At 36.0% G+C, this 16,863-nt stretch overlaps 1 protein-coding gene across 15 annotated transcripts in view; it reads left to right on the forward strand.

The window, feature by feature from the left end:
* The window catches only part of PTPRD (protein tyrosine phosphatase receptor type D), a 548,445-nt gene that overhangs the window by 327,129 nt on the left and 204,453 nt on the right, over positions 1–16,863 (forward strand). For all 15 annotated transcript variants that reach the window (XM_077966648.1, XM_077966651.1, XM_077966654.1 and 12 more), the window contains exons 5-7: positions 7,408–7,596; positions 11,143–11,253; positions 14,617–14,886. In XM_077966648.1, the coding sequence (XP_077822774.1) occupies positions 7,408–7,596; positions 11,143–11,253; positions 14,617–14,886 (570 nt within the window). The remainder of the gene's footprint in view (positions 1–7,407; positions 7,597–11,142; positions 11,254–14,616; positions 14,887–16,863) is intronic.

Genomic DNA, 16,863 nt, shown 5'->3' on the forward strand with positions numbered 1-16,863 from the left:
GAAAAAATAACAATATTACTGAGTCTTTGTTTTGTAGCCACAAAAAATGATAATGATACCATCCTTATTTACCTCAAGGAACTCTAATAACGTTCAAATATTTGTATTTTAGAGATACTGGCCATTATAGTGCTTTGTAGTATGTACAATTTTAAATTTGTTTAATATGATATTCTTATTTAATTCCATTCTGTTAAAGGTGGGGTTTAGTAAGAACATCACATTAGACAAATCTCATTGAGAGAATTTCTATCTCCAGAGCTGAAAAATGAATGGAGCTATTAGAACTAGCTTATGGAGACTTTGTACAGAGGTGTTTCTTGATTTATATAATTTTCCCCAGTTATTTTCTGAATGTTAAGAAACTTTTGAGATGAAAAAACAAAACTCTGACTTCTTGGTATCATCTTTTAAAAAATTATTTTCTTTAAGAAAACCATATAGGCTTCTTAACATGACCTACTCCCCAGGACGAGGAATACTTAATTCCCCTTCCCTGAATAATTAAAAGAAAAATGCCTGCCATGATACAGGGAAAAGCAGTTGGTTCCACTCTTTTCAGTCGTTCACAACAACCTTTGACATCCCAAATATTTAGAGCTATTTTTAAAATTCATTTTTAGGAAGAAATCCTCTGACAATATGAATTTTATTTGTTTGTACTGTTGATTAATCAAAGAGCCTAAAATCTTGTTCAAAGGGAAAAGAGGGCATTTATTAGCTTTAAAGAGATTACTTGGCACAAACACTACCCTTTAAATTTAGTTGCATGTCTAGATAATCCCTGTTTTTTTTATGATTTACATAGAATATTTTCTCATTTGCAGTTTATGCTGCACTTCTTGTTTTATCAAGCCTTAGAGTCTCATGCCTCTGATCCCTTTAGATCTATTGCTGGAGCTTGGGATAAAGCAAGTACATATATGCTAGTATTTTACTAGATGCCAGACACTAGTGCCAGGCAGCACTAGGCATATTTAATGCATTATCTAATTCAATCCTCCTGGGTATGTACTTGGTACTATTATTACTTTCAAAGAAGCTAATTATCCTGCGGATACAATTAAATCACAACAATATAGAGATTCTCTAGATTACTTCATACCCAGTGCCTGGCCCAGTCCAGCACAAAGGAGGCCTTCGATAAATATTTGTAGAATGAATGATGCCTTCTATTGACTATCCAGTAGATTTTTAGAACTAATAGTTCAAATTATCTTCTTGTTTCAATATATAGTGTAACGTTCATAAAATATTTTATAGTATCTTATCTACCTTATTTGACCACCTTAAGACCAATATGTATTTTAATTTTCCAAGAAAGTTTGTACTTTTTCTTAAGTATAAAAATCCACTGACTTTCTGCTGCATAGAACAGTACTGATTCTCTGACAGGTGAAAAAGTCCATATATATATATATATATATGCCCATACATGTTTATATATATGTAAGCCCATACATATATATGAAGCCCATATATATCTTCATGTATATATCATATATATCTTCATATATATCATAGATATAGGCTTCATATATATGTATATATATGATCAGCTAGGACTTTCATTTTAAAAATATGCTGCATATTTAGTCTATCATTTTCCTTGTTTTCTTATGTTATTGAAAACTTTTCTCACTCAGTCTTTCCACCCTTCAAAGAAAAGAAATCACTCTTGTTCTGTGAGAGTATATAAATGCCTCAGACCATAAGATACCCAGTGACTTAGAAATCTTTATTCCTGTCAGTGAAGGAAGACCCACAGTGTTTGCCTCAACAAAAAACTGAGTAGTTCACTGCTGGGCTTTTTATTTTTCAGCCATTAGTTTGAACACGAAGAATTCCACCATTATTCTATAGATAGAATAACAGTAGAATATAGATAATACTCTATTGTGTTCTTTTCAGGTTCATTGTGTTTTTACCTGTGGTTTTGTCATGTCATGCTTTTGACACATAGGAACTTACAACCAATATATGAGGGAAACACTCCTGTAAAATGAAGAAAGCAAGAACTAAATTGTGTGCTTCTTACATGGCAACTGTGATAAATTAAGGAAGGAAAGCATAAATTGTGTATTCTCAATGGGAGGAAAATCACTTGCTGACAGATAAAACTAAAGATTGTGAAAACAAAGTCACAAACAGCCATTTTTATAAGTCTTTAAGTCTAATACTCCTTATGACACTAAAAAAAAAAAAAGAGAGAGAGAGACTATAAGATGGTTTTGCCTCTTAATAGACTGATACTCAAATCAAGGAGGCCAAATGTGTAGTCACAAATAGTTGAAGAATGGCTGTTTCAATGAATGGCATTGAGGAATGGTATTTCAATGAATGACATTCCAGGAGGATTGAGAGATGTTTCATGAGTGAGTGCTGAGAAAGTAATTGTCAAAGCATCATAAAAATGTCTAATTGTGAGTATTTGTTGAACATTGAAAAGGTTACAAAGGAAATAACAAATAGCTCCACCCCCTCCTGTGAGCTTGTAAGAGTTCACACTTATATATTGACTATTATTAGGGTTTATTGATAACAGTAGTTGGGGACTTTTAAAGACGAGCTACTCTGAACTGTTTGAAACTTAGAAAAGTAATTCCAGGGGATGAATGCTTCATGATAACAGCTGCTTGTCTCTTCATCCACATTGTGTTTTTGTTTTATTGTACTGCCATTACTGCCAAAACCTCTGTATTGTCAATGATATCTAAGTGTTCAAGTATACTTGCCAAATTTTTAAATACTGCACTTGAAGAAGCATACCATTGATGTAATTGACATGCTTTTTCTTCATAAACATATTTGTGTTAATCTTAAAAATTGGGATTTTTCCAAAGACCATGGCAAACAGTTCTTTATTAAAGACTTATTTAAATCAGTTGGGATTAGAGTCAAAGGACTAGTCTGGTTGAATTCACGCAGCAAGAGCCCTAGCAAGATTAGGCAAGAAGGGCTACTTAGGACCACCTTGGAAGAGGCCTGTAGCCTTAGCAAGCAATTTAGAATTTCCTGGCTTCCTTTCAAAGAAGAGATTCAGTGTTTGTGAAAGTGGAGTGAAAGTAAGAGCATCATTAATATTGTTTATGCATGAACAATGAAAACAGTTTAACTGAGGAAATTATGCAAAACCTATTACTTGATCATTCCACAGATATGTAAGGCATGACTACCTACAAAACAATGTCAGACTGTTTTCCTCATAAATTTGTTCCTTTCAAGTCCTGGGTAAGGTCAGGGTTGTTAACAAGTTCTACAACAATGGGAAGTTAACTCTGAAAAATGCTCACATTCCTTTTTCTCTTTCCTTAATGGAACTGAAAGTTTCGTATCAGCATATTTCATTAAGACACCAACAGATTCAAAGAATGTGCTATATTTCCAGGTCTATTATAGCTGCCATTCCAAACAAAATATGTATGACTCTATGATTCACTAAGCACAAGTATGTAGTAATCTGCCCTTTAATGGCCTCTCAAAATGACAGACCAAATGGCTTTGTGAAGGTCAAGTCTGATTTAAATTGTTGATGAATTAGTAGCTAATTCTGCATGATTGAATATTAATATGGAACAGTGATAAGTAAGGCACTTTAAAGCTTAATGAGCACATTAATGAATAGGACAAAAAGTTTTTCTTTTCACCTCATGTAAAAGTTTAAAGCTACTAGCATATTGACAGTTTGTTAATTTTTGCTAGCTGCTTTTTCCTGTGAAAGTTTGTGTGGTTAAGGTATTAAGGATATTGATTTGATTCCCAAGTTTCTCGTACCACACATTTGAGGAGCTGTCAAAATTGATTATCAAATGGTCAAGGCAGTTTTATATAAATCACTAATAAATGTAGAGGATGAAGAAAAAAGCAATTAACATCTTCTAAACTACACCCACGGAGATAAGCATTCCAATTAGAAATTTCATTATTTCTACAGTTTGTTTTATGTTGAATACTGAGTTTTATTGCCAAATACCTGACAGTCAAATTGGAAACAAGCCACAACTGTCAACATGTAACGGCTCTGGCTATTTGAATCTGTTACATTGTGATGTTTCTCATGAAAATTTAATGAAGAAAGTGCATTCAAAGAGATTCTGTGCAAAGGGGGGGATGGATAGAATTTAATTACCCTTATTAAAAATAAGAAAGGAACGCTCTTTACATTTTCTGTCCCATTAGTATGCAACAAAGATTATCTTTGTTGTGCACTCGTGTTTATGAAAAGGGGGCTCTGGAGTGTTCTTTATGAGCCAGGAAGGAAAAGAAAGGTCATGAAAATGTATTAGACCGCTTTTCAGGAGGGCATAAGTCAATTTTGTTGGCTATCCCCAAGGTGAGGACTTTATTTCTTATAAACGGTTATTAAATCTAGATTTCTTTGGTAAGAGCCTTTAGTAAGTGGCTCAACAATTCTTAAGCCTTTGGTACTTGCCACTGATCAGCACTGAATATTGGCTCAGTTCTTCTGAGAGATGAACTTGTAGAAGAAAAGTGATGACTAGCAGAGCAATATTTATGCAGGCAAATGTAACTGGTGCTTAAACACCATGGGAGAGATACAGTGTCCTAGGACATACAGAAACCACTCAGGAATCCCATGATGATTTTTGATTAACCTAAGTTGGTTGCTTTAAAAATGGAACATAACAACAACAAAATCTAAGAGCTTTTTCAGAAACTCATTTCTATGAAGGCGGTATAGTTGGCTTTGGAGCACTTGAGGTAAATTACTTTTATCCTTTGAAGCACTTTGTGTCAATAGCTGCCAAGTGAGCTATTTAATAATATAATGTGTGTGGTATAGCAGCTATTGATCTTTCTGCTGTTTTTCCCCCATACAACATCAGAACTATGTTGTTGATATAAATATATTGGCAAAACCTTTAAAGACATAAAGAACAGCCTGATGAAATTCAAGTGGAATAGATTATTAAAACCAGCATAGCCTGATTTGCATCCCACTTTTAATTTTTAACTTTCTCTTGGAGCCTTGAAATTCAATTTTTAACTACTGTTCCTGACACTTATCTACTGTAGACCTCTGCTTGGCTGATGATGTGTAAACATTCACAAAAACAACATATTACTGCTTCCACAAATGAGCCACATCTTTCAACTTAAGTGAAGTTTAGCTCATTGCAGTTAATTATTTTTATAAGTGTCTTTAGTACCCAGTCCTAACTACCTGGTCTGATAGGAAGGTATTCTGTCATGAATCAGGTGGCAAATCAAACTTGCCTCAGCTTCTTTTGGTCTTTCACAGACTATGTTAGTGAAAAATATATACTTTCTACCCTACCCAGCAGGAGAGCCAGAGTCTACACTTTTCCTTAATAGTCCATCAATTTTATCTTACAATAACTGCACCTGTTGTTCAGTGAAATTTCTCTTTCTTGGGAGCTTTAATCTTTGGTAGAATCTTACATTCTTTCACCATTCGCATTCAAAATCTCTCCGGTCCTTAACTATTTTTCTGGTTGTCTCTCTACCAGAAGTTCTGCATAGTAGGATATATATATATTTTTAAACAGTCACTGATATATATTCATACTTAGGCTCGGGAATCACTGGAGTTTCTCTTAAAATCTGGAAACCCAGGCTAGTGTACGATGACAAAGGAGCAGAATACAGATGAGACATGGAGGAACTCCTGGTGTGGAGGGATAAAATTGCGAGTTAATAAGTACAAGACAGTGGATTTGAGTAGCCGCTGCTATGGTAGCTCTGAGGAGGAAAGAATGAAATATGTTTGAGAGGATTTGGAAAAGATTTACAAAGAAGGTGACTTTGGCTGCATGGCTTCCTAGAGGCATAGAGTACCCAGCAGACATGATTTGTCTGGGAAGTGGTGAGAATTTCAATGTGGGGGGAAGAAAAATTTCCTATGAGAGAGGCGATCCCTAAGAGGCTGAGGAAATTGAGACCTGATTGAGAAGGACTTTGCCAGTGAGGTTTAAGAGACTGCGTTTACCGCTCGGCTCCAGAGGGAGAGAATTGGAGAACACGTACTGTTGACTGACAACACGGTGGAGGCATCAAAATGGAGCTTCTTCATTAGAAATTGTAACATAACCTTGGTAAGATTCACCATCAACTGTGGATTCAGGGATTATACTGGAGCTTGTAGGAGGCATCCAGGAAGAAGCGATATGCCAGATCTGATGATATCTAATGTTTTCCTCGCTGCTGTTTATGCTTTCCAGTCATTTTAGAATTGGTGGCTTGTGAAAATTTATCAGTGGCTGTGAGGGGGTATTGATTAAATCAATGCCAGACTCAATTGAAAGTAAAAATATTTCATCATCACGAGTTAATGGGTGCAGCACACCAACATGGCACATGTGTACATATGTAACAAACCTGCACATTGTGCACATGTACCCTAGAACTTAAAGTATAATTTAAAACATTCATGATCTTCAAACAAATGGCCATGTTCTAATTTGGATAATTGCCACCCATCTGAGTAAAATTCCTTCAATGCTTAGATAGAACACACCTTTCTAATCCTGGCTAGAAGAGCCGGCGATGTCAGTTATCAGTGCGGAGCATGATTGTGGGATTTAAGCGACTTTAATTTCTCAAGAGCTAGGATCTGGAACAGTTTTGATGTGGGTAGCAAGTGAATTTTGCGTGAGTTGGAGATTCAAAATTTAGGAATTTCAACTTTTTAATTACTGAAAATGGTGCAGGTCTTTGGGATGGAAGAAAGCATTCTCTTATCCCTGTAAGGAACATGTGCTTTTGTGCCATTCATAAGGAGTTGCTTTTGCTCTTCTTTTGTAAAGCAACCTCAGACAATTTTCCGGTTAATTGAAACTCTTACAAAGTAATCAATTTGGGTTGAACCTTATGCTTGTGTGGGAAAATAGAGTTACAAGAAAAACATACCAGCTTTGAAAGAGATAGCATGATCCAGCTTCCGCTTGTTCCCTATGCACTCTCCACACTGGCACTGCTGGCTTCCATGCTTCTCTCAGCAAAACCTTTCCTACCTCGATGCTTACACTTGTGACATTCCCGGATCTTTCTAAAATCTCCTTCTCCCCTTTTTGTGACTTGGCCGATTGTGCTTTTTCCTAAATGCCAACTTTAAATCAAAGCTTCCTCTACTCACTGATCTCAAGCACAAATGTTATACCTATTTCTCCCTCTTTGCTCTCACTGCATCCCCTCATCGGAGTCAGCCCCATCTGAGTTCTGTGTTAGTCTGTTCGCCTCTTACGTAGACTGTTTACTCTTCCGATCAGTAACAGCATTGTGACTGCGTTCTAATTTATTAGTGCCTGGTTTGTGTTAGGTTCTCAACAAGCACTGAATAAGGTAAAGAGAGATTTTTGGGGAATCTCTTGAATTTGGAGCATCTGACTTACTAACTGAATGTTTCTATCACCTTTTGTCTTGCAGAAGATCAAATTCCCAGGGGCTTCCCTACCATTGACATGGGCCCACAGTTGAAGGTGGTTGAGCGTACTCGCACGGCCACCATGCTTTGTGCAGCCAGTGGTAATCCGGATCCAGAAATCACTTGGTTTAAAGATTTCTTACCTGTGGACACAAGCAACAACAATGGTCGTATTAAGCAGTTACGATCAGGTAGGGTCTTGTTACTGTTTCTACTAACTCCTAGAGAATTTTTTTTTTAATTTTTCTCTCTCTTTATTTTTAATTTTAATTTTATTTATTTTTTATTTCTAGGTACTGATTTTTCTCCCTCTTCTCTTTCTCTGTTACTTAATGGGTGGTCCATGTTTGTGATGTCATAGCCTGTTTCAGAGTCTGTGTTTCTCCTTTTCTCTGTGTGTTTTGCAGCTTCTGTTTAATCCACATTGCTCACTGCTGTGACTGTATTTTTGATAATTTTTTAATTTACTGCTTTTTCGCAGTATTTAATGGATCCATTTTCTCCTCTTTCTTTCTTCTTTCTCTGTTTTCTTTTGAAACAAATTTATTTCAACATTGGACTTCATTCAGAGCTTGCAAGGAGTTCCAATGGTTGTATCCATTAAAAAACAAAATGTTCATGTTAAACCCTAAAATGATTCAATTTTATTAAAGTATGTTTTCTGCTGTCTTTTCTACATTTGAACTCATCAAAGTACCAAAGTTTAGTAAGTCTGGGCACATCTGCTTTCTTTTCACTAATACATCAAACACAGAAACGTTATCTCATGAGTAACCAGATGTATTTTTTTAAAGTCTTTACCAGTAAAAGGAGGGGATTTTTATTAATACTATGATAATGTCATTGTGAGTGAACATTTTCTACACGTTAGCCACAGTAGTGTGCGCCCATCAAGGTTTTTGAACCCTCCAGTGACTGGATCTACAGAAGTCTGCTTTTGGTGTAGACTCCAGCTTTTGCTGTTTTCTCTCTCTCTTTACCCTTTTCTCTTTTTCCCATTCCCATCCCAAGTTTATGCCTTTGCTCTCTTAGATTAAAAGTAGAGATAATTCTAAATTTCTTAAATTTTAGAGCCTGTCCCTAGGTAATTTCATAGGGACATATAATAATAAGCTGTTTACTTTGACATTGGTAGTAATATTGGTATAGAATTCTAAGTTGTTTAACTGCCTGTCTTCCCAGAATTCTCAGCTTTTGACCTGTCCTGTGATGTTAAAGCGTCTTGTTAACTGCCTCTTTTGCTTGTTGTCAGCAGAATTGTGTAGATTAGCATTCTGTTATTGTAAATAAAGAATTAATTATTCACATGTAACATAGATGATTTAGTATATAAAGCTTTAACTCTGAAAAATTTGTACCAAATTATAAGGAATATAATAATATTTTTATGCTGTCTTTCTTCTCTCCGTATTTAAATCTCCAGAATCTATTGGTAAGTGCTTAGTTCTGAAGCGCACTTCAACCCCACTAATTTCCATATCCAGAATATTATTATTATTAATAATAAAATGCATGGCATGCATTTTACTAACTGTCAGTGTAGACACCAGATCTCTGTAGTGGTGCCCACACACACCTCCACAGAACTGTTATCGTAAGAACACTGTGTAGAAAAATTAAATAGTACACAAGTTATGGCACACCAATGTAGCATAGCAAGTAGTATAAGATATCCAATCAACAGTGTTTGTTTCCAGTTAGTCTTTAGTGTTTCCTATCACAGTATATATATATATGCATATCTATATATATACTTAAATAGATTAGCCAGTGTTTTCCTAAACTATGTCTTTAAAAATATTGTCTAGTGTTTTTTAAGAGATATGAGGCATATAAGATACAATTCTAACCCTATATGACCCCAGACCTGAGAACTCAGTTGCTTCTCTGAGAAAGGCAATGCTGCCTATTGCGGTCTTTACCCTCTGTGGTATAATGCAACTTGTTTTTTATGATCTAATAATACTATCTAATATATTCCTGTTTTACCAATATAGTAATTCAAGTTTCTTTTAAGACCTTATTTAATTCTGTAAATCTAATTTAATTCTTCTCCCCAGCCCTAGCCTCCTTCTTCTCGTACTAATGCTTCTTCTTTCTAATCTTATTTGCATTCATATTATCCACCCAGGTGGTACACCAATAAGAGGTAAGAGTGCTGAACTAACGTTCACAGAATGATCTTACTCATTCTTTCTGTCCTTTCATCCCTCTCATCTTTGTCCTGTTTTCAGTATCATTCCGATAATGTCCATCGACTTTTTTTTTTTTTTTCCTTTGTACTGTTTGGTTATGATCAGTGACTCTCATATTGTGAACTTTCCTTTCCTTTTTCTTTCTCTCTTTGTTTTGTTCATTTCTTTCTTTATGAAAATGATTATTTAAGTTGTGATATGCTTCAAAGAAAGCATATCCAGGTCTTTAGACCACAGACCAGTCACAGCGTACCATCTGTCCCTCTTTTTTTCCTTTTCTTCTTCTTCCTTTTTCCTTTTTCTTTTTTTTTCTTCTTTTTCCTTTTTTTTTGTCCAACCGGAGAAAAAAAAAGATCATTTTTTTTCTTCCTTAGCTGTTCTTGTTCTGGACCAAAGCCAAGGTGGTCTGGGGAACAGTGGCAGACATGCAGAGGACACCCTGGAGCATCTGCTTTTTGTCTTTATCTTTCAAAAGGTTTTTGCTTTTGTTCTTCAATTCTTTTTTCTCTTAATGTCTTAAAAGTCAAAGAATGACTCCCCTTTCCACCTGATCCCACTCGTCTCCAATCTGACAGCAATGCTTTTTTCCCCACTTCTTTTTTTCTTGGATTACTCGTCTCCGGATTTTTGGATCTTCCGTCCTTCAGGCTATGGAAACAAAAGGTGCTCAGTATTCTTGGTGGTATGTGGTATTGCTGGTTTTTCATACTTTGACTCAGTGTGCATTTCTTTTGTAATTCTTGTTTTGTATTTTTCTCGGGGTTTTGTGACACCACACTGCTAATCCCACTGGTGGATTTTGATGGGTGTCTTAGGGGATCCATCTCAGGGTCCTCAAGCAGTGGTTGGTTGGCTCTTCCTTGTGGCACAGGCCATGCCTTTTAACTTTTTAAAAATCTTCTAATTCAACTGCTCTTTGTTTTTCAGCAAACGTAATAAATGATTGTAAGTCGTGGAAAACTGTCTTTCTTTTCTTAAAAATCTGCATGTCTTAAGGGAGTTTTGTTTCTTTAAGTGATATTTTGATAATTTATAATGACTAATTTTAATTTTTTGCTTTGTGCAGCCTTTTTGTGCTCGCTGCGTATTTTTGGCTTTCTTCAGCAGAAGACTTTCTTGAAAACCCAGCCTGGTTTTTTTTGTGCGTACCTATCTTTTGCGCCACTTTTGGTACCAAAATGAAACAAAACAAAACCAAAAATTAATCTTTTGTTTTATTTAAAAGCCATACTTCCTTGAAGCAGTCTCACCCATCTTCATTTTATTAGTCTAGGAAATAAGAGTGTTAATTATGACTAGAAGTCTTGCTTGGAAAAAGAGATATTGTTTTCTAATGCTAGCATTGATGATGTAAAAAAAATAATCTCTATATGTTTTTCTCATCGCATCATTTTCTGTCTGTGCAACTTAGCAAGAGATTGAATCGACGTTGAGTGGACCTTCGCTTTGCAGGGCTTTTCATATTGTTAAGAGGTTTAGCTTTCTGAACTGAGAAAGCTTTCTCTGATCATCTCTTTGGCAATATATTTTATATCCTTACAGGAGCTCTTCAGATTGAGCAGAGTGAAGAGTCTGACCAAGGAAAATATGAGTGTGTTGCCACCAACAGCGCGGGCACTCGCTATTCCGCTCCTGCCAATTTATATGTCAGAGGTAGGAATAACATAACCCTGGCATCGCTTCTTCATTCAGGCTCAGGGGGAGTTGAGACACCGCAGGGTCCGTGTCGTTATATTAGTCGTTAACAAGCTGATTTGGTAATAGTGACAGTAGCGGAAACAAGTTAGTAAATAGAAAAGTTAAAAATTTAAAATATGTTGTTTAACTCCAAAAGACAACTCTTGAGTATAACCTATCCTGAGGCTTGAAGTTTGTAAGTATATTTGCATTTTTACGTCTTGGTTTCTATTTTTGCTGCATTGATTGAACTGTGCTTTGCATTTGTTTGAGGTTTTCTTCCTTTTCTTTCTCTTTTTTTTCTGTTGTTTCTCTTCTGTTTCCTTATTAAACCCCTGAAATAATTGCTTGGTGTGCTACTAATCAGTTCTCTGTGCAATTCCAAGCATAAAGGTGTTTATGTCTTCATGACCCCTGCTGCTGAAACTGTAAGGATAAAGCTGCTAACTCTATAAATGCTACATGCAAATAGCACAGTTGTATTTCTTTCTTTGTATACTTTCTTAATTATAAACACATAGTATTATATATATATATACACGTGTGTATTCATATATGTGCACATACGTACACCTTTTTTGAATTGTTAAGACCGAAATGTTTAGTGTTTTGATTGCCATGGAAAACTGTATTTTAAATAGTAACGTGAGTTGTCCTTGAGACAAGAATGAATTATAAGGATACATTCATATGTTCTCATGAAGTAATAAAAATGATTAAATTTTGAGCTTATGAATGGCTATGCCTTTCCACTCAACTAGAATGAAGTACTTCCGCTTCCCGAGAGTTCTTAAAGCCAGTTCCTGTAGTTATTTTTGTCTAGTGGAAGTGTTCTTATTCTTGGTCTACATATCTGTGAATAACCACGAAGGCATGGGTGGGGGTGGGATTAAATTAAAGACTGAGAGGGCTTTAAGTTACAATAGGATGGGTTCCCTTAAGAAAATACCTAGCTTGATTTTGAAATTTTTGTTAGAGGTAATTTTGTTTCCCTGGGGATGTTTTTCTCTCCTTTCTTTTTATGGAGTCTGGGGTGGGGAAATATGAAGAAAGCCGTTTCTTCTCTAAATTCTTTGAAAGTCCCTTGATCCTTTTTCCACAATAGTGACCTCCCTTGCTGCATGAGGCATGTGTACCTTCTTCCATGGAAAATTTCAAAATGATGCTAGCTATTGTTTCTAATACCATGGTAGTCTGTGAGATATTGCTAACTTTTCCAGCTGAGGTAGAAAGGATGAACTAGAGCGAATAAAGATGTTCAAGTAGCAGTTGAAAGCCTTGATATGGCCTTTTTACTCTCTCTGTGTTTCCCTTGTTTTTCTCCTTTCCTCATTTCATTGTGTTCTGCATCAAACCCCCTACATCCCTCAGAGCTGCGAGAAGGTTGGTGTGTTTTTTACTTTTTACCCACCTTACAAAACTATTAATTAAACCAATAACAAAGAATACAAATGAAATGAATGTAGCTGCATTGTGTTCTTCTTTTGGTTAATGGTATGTTTTAGCAGAGAATGCCCTGGCCATGGCTTCTGGTGCTTGCTGGTGATATCTAACTGTGGTGCATGATGGGAGAGAATGTACCTGGGTGCATGGTAACTGGTAACACTTAACTCTCTAAAGTCCAGTTAACTTGGTCAGTGTTCCTGCTTTCCTTCCTGCTCCACTCTCCCCGTGTCCCACCCCGCCTTTAATTTCTGTCTTATAAGGATGCCTGCTGCCCATAGAATGACTTTTTCTAGTTTCTCCCCTAATCCCAAGCATGAAGACTAAACTCTCCTCCATTTTTCTTGATATGTTCTTTGATACCTCAGAGTCTACACTGGCTCCTGCTTGCTTTGTGTAACTTCTGTGAATTGACTGCAGGAGGCATGCTTAGCTTTCTCTTCTTCTCCCATGACTGTCATTCACCCATGAGGCCATTGCAGTGAGCCATCTCAAATCAGCGGAGGTTTATCTTGACTTAAGTGCAGCCAAAAAGTTTTCAGACAGAATTACTTATCTTCTTCTTGGGGTTATGAGGTTATTTATCAGTTTATTTATAATTTTTAAAATCACTTTATTAAATGTATTTAAGGTGTGCTCCTAAAGATTACCCTCTAGAGCTCAAATTCTTATGGTATGACGTTTTGCCAGTAAAAGCCCCAGATGAAACCAATTTCTCTCTCACCTTCTCCTTGTATCACATCCAAAACACATTTACTTAAACACACACAAACCTGCAAATTATCTGAAGCAGGAACACTGAACTTTAATTGCTTGGTAATTTTTCTGTGTTATGTTGCTTTAATATGATCTCTTCTCTTAATGTCATGTCCTGCTGTATGTTTTCCCAATGTCTCTCAATTTGAATGTGGGCATAAAAAGCCTTTTAAAAGATTTTGTTGTCATTTATGTTGTTTTACCTTAGATATGAATTGAATGGAATCCTGTATGTGAAACACCCATCTCTTTTTCTGAATTTGAAATCTTTACCTTTAACAACTTGAGCCTAATCTATCTTTCAACCCTATCATCCCCTACATCTCTGTATTTCAATCATTATACTTTACCTCCCCCTTTCGTGTTTATTTCTATTGCCCCGTTACTACTTCTGCTGTCATTGCTGTCTTGGATTCCAGCCATTCTTTCAATATCCTTAGCACGGGCCTTGAGATTCCATCTTGTGCATGCCTTGCATGACCCAATCCAGTATCTCTACTGGTGTTAGCCTGTTTCTTCTTCTGTGACTGCAAATCAATATGTATATACATTTCTGTGTTTGTTCCAGTGTTAGTGTGAGGTCTTGAGGCTGCATCCACTATGAATCTGAAAACATAAAGTGCACTTTCAGTGTACTGTAGGTGATGTTTTCCAGGGCTGGGATGTGACAGTGTGGTCCCACACCTACATTCACATCAACTGGAAGTGCACAGCACTGAAGTTGGTTTTGATAGTCAACTTAAACATGCTGGTGACCTTCCAGCTCCCTTTTCTGCATATACATGCCTGCATAGAATCATTGTTATATGCCTGCATGTATATGTTTTTGTGTTTATCTTATGCATGATGTTTGTGTATTGTTAGTTTGTAGATAGTTTTTTGTGGGGCCCTTGTAGGTCTGAATCAACTTTTGTATGAGTGTGTCTAAGATATCAATGACTAAACTAAATAATTCTGTGTATACACACACCATACTTGTATGGTCTGTATTATCCACAGTTTTTCTTTATGTTTTGTTTTTGGACAATCCACAATATGTTTCAATTGTTGAATCGTGTCTGTACGGTGCATGTCATGTGTTTAATAATCCACTTTTTCTTGCCTTGTATATGTTATCATTTCCCTTGTGTTTTGTTCCAGTTCGCCGTGTCCCACCAAGATTCTCTATCCCACCCACTAATCATGAAATCATGCCAGGTGGAAGCGTTAATATCACCTGTGTGGCCGTGGGGTCACCAATGCCTTATGTAAAGTGGATGTTGGGGGCAGAAGATCTGACACCTGAAGATGATATGCCAATAGGAAGAAATGTGCTAGAACTGAATGATGTAAGACAGTCAGCAAATTACACCTGTGTTGCTATGTCGACACTGGGTGTCATTGAAGCAATAGCACAGATCACTGTCAAAGGTATGCTCAATGGATCATGCTTTGAGGATCTGGGTACGCTTAAGCCAAGTGATTAATGCCTCTAGGAAGCCCATCCTTGAAAATCGAAAATAATTCATTATTCAGAGTTTTAAATGTGTGTATAACCTAATCATATCTGTGGTATTATATAAGATGCATAAGCTTAGATAGGCGGATTTTTTCTTGGAAGTATCTGGCAGCCTATGTGGAGATAATCATCAAAATATTAAAAGACAGTTCATGGAGGCCCAGGCACTAACCAGACAGAACTAGGAATTTTAGACATGGTCAACCATTATGGTGGGACTGATGTGTACAGTCTACATACTAGAACAGAACCTTGATAAGAACCCCAAGAAAAGTCAATATGAGCATTAATAAATGCTTAAAATTTCTAAATACAAAGGAAAAAGAAGAAAAAAGTTGAAATCAACATAGTCTAATAATAGATGATTTAACTTTTTGGCAGGCCCTACTGTTAGAAATCAAGAGGCAAGTAGTAGTATATTCTGTTTTAGTTTTATCTTTCACCTTGCATAGATTAGTGCTCAAGAAATATTCTTTCCTTTAGAAAACAGACTAAATATCACCCAAGTACCGTATTACATGAATATTTTTGAACCAAAGAGAAAAAGAGTACAAGCATGTGAGGATACCAGTTTGTTTGTTTTTTTCCCAGTATTTATAGAATTTGAGAAAGTGTTTGCAAATTGAATCAGACATAGGGCAACTTAAGTTTTCTGCAAATGGCTAGAACTATTGCAAAACGAACACAAATTATCTTCCTTTCCTAGGCAAAGTTGTAGGCATTCGGAATTCAGCAGCAAGTCAGAGAAGTATGAGTTTGCTACTCTAAAAAAGCTGCCATTCTTAGATGTGATCTTAGAAAATGCAATACACATGTTATAACTGGTGTCATATCTCTAACCAAGCATATATATCAAATATGTGCTATATAAAACTAATGACATGAGAACAAAGGTACACATTGTCAATATTTATAATTGTGTGAAATAATGTTGTGTTGTATAAACTTAACATAATAAGCACACATGTATTTATCTGTACATTACAGATATAAAACCTGTACTGTACAATAAATGTGACTTAGTGAAACTGATAATGTCAGCTAAATATCAGTGAGCACAACTTTAATTAGCAATATTTGTATTTGCTTTGAAAGTTCAGAAAGACATGTAGGGGAAATCTGGATCACACAGAGCCTTGAAAAATGCCAGGCCAGAATATTTAAACAAATTTAATTTTATTATTATTTTCAGTAAATTCCCTTGGCAAAATATTATCATTCTGTAGTTCTTTGAGTAGTGTGTAAATATTGAATCACCTTTTTTATAATTACCATTTCAGCTTTAAATATTTGAAGGTTTGCTGAAGACCTTTAAGAATTCAAAAGCAGGGGCCACTTTCAACTAATATTTTGTTCACCTTCTTGTCTTTGTTTTCCTGACTCGTGTCACTTCCCTGTGATTTCCACCTCAAAAATAAACAAATAAAACATAAGGATGAATCTTAATGGCAAATTAAAATAAATCAAAACAAAAGAACGGGTTGAAGAGAGTGAGAAGAATAGGTGCCGACTCATTTATTCAGTTAACTGTTTAACAATTCTCATTAAAAGCTTACCGAGTGCCAGGCAGCATTCTAGGCATTCACGATTTTACAGCAAGTCAGAAGTACGAGTTTGCTGCTCTTGAACAGCTGCCATTCTAGGGAGTGTTATACTTCTTGCCTTTATGTTAAGAAGGAAACAGGGACACTAAAGGGCTGATTATATGAATGTTACCCTTTGGGATTTCTCTAAAGAGACAACTATTAGAATGCCCCTTCCTACCCTAATATCACTGCCTTTCAGAATCATTGTTTAGAATAAGGCACTTGAATATGAGGTCAGCAAGGCAGACAGTTTGTATTTTTAATTAGTAGTATTTTTATTTGTATTCTTCTGCCAAAAAGAAA

Source organism: Macaca mulatta, chromosome 15, assembly GCF_049350105.2.
Source record: "Macaca mulatta isolate MMU2019108-1 chromosome 15, T2T-MMU8v2.0, whole genome shotgun sequence".
Classification (NCBI taxonomy): Eukaryota; Metazoa; Chordata; class Mammalia; order Primates; family Cercopithecidae; genus Macaca; species Macaca mulatta.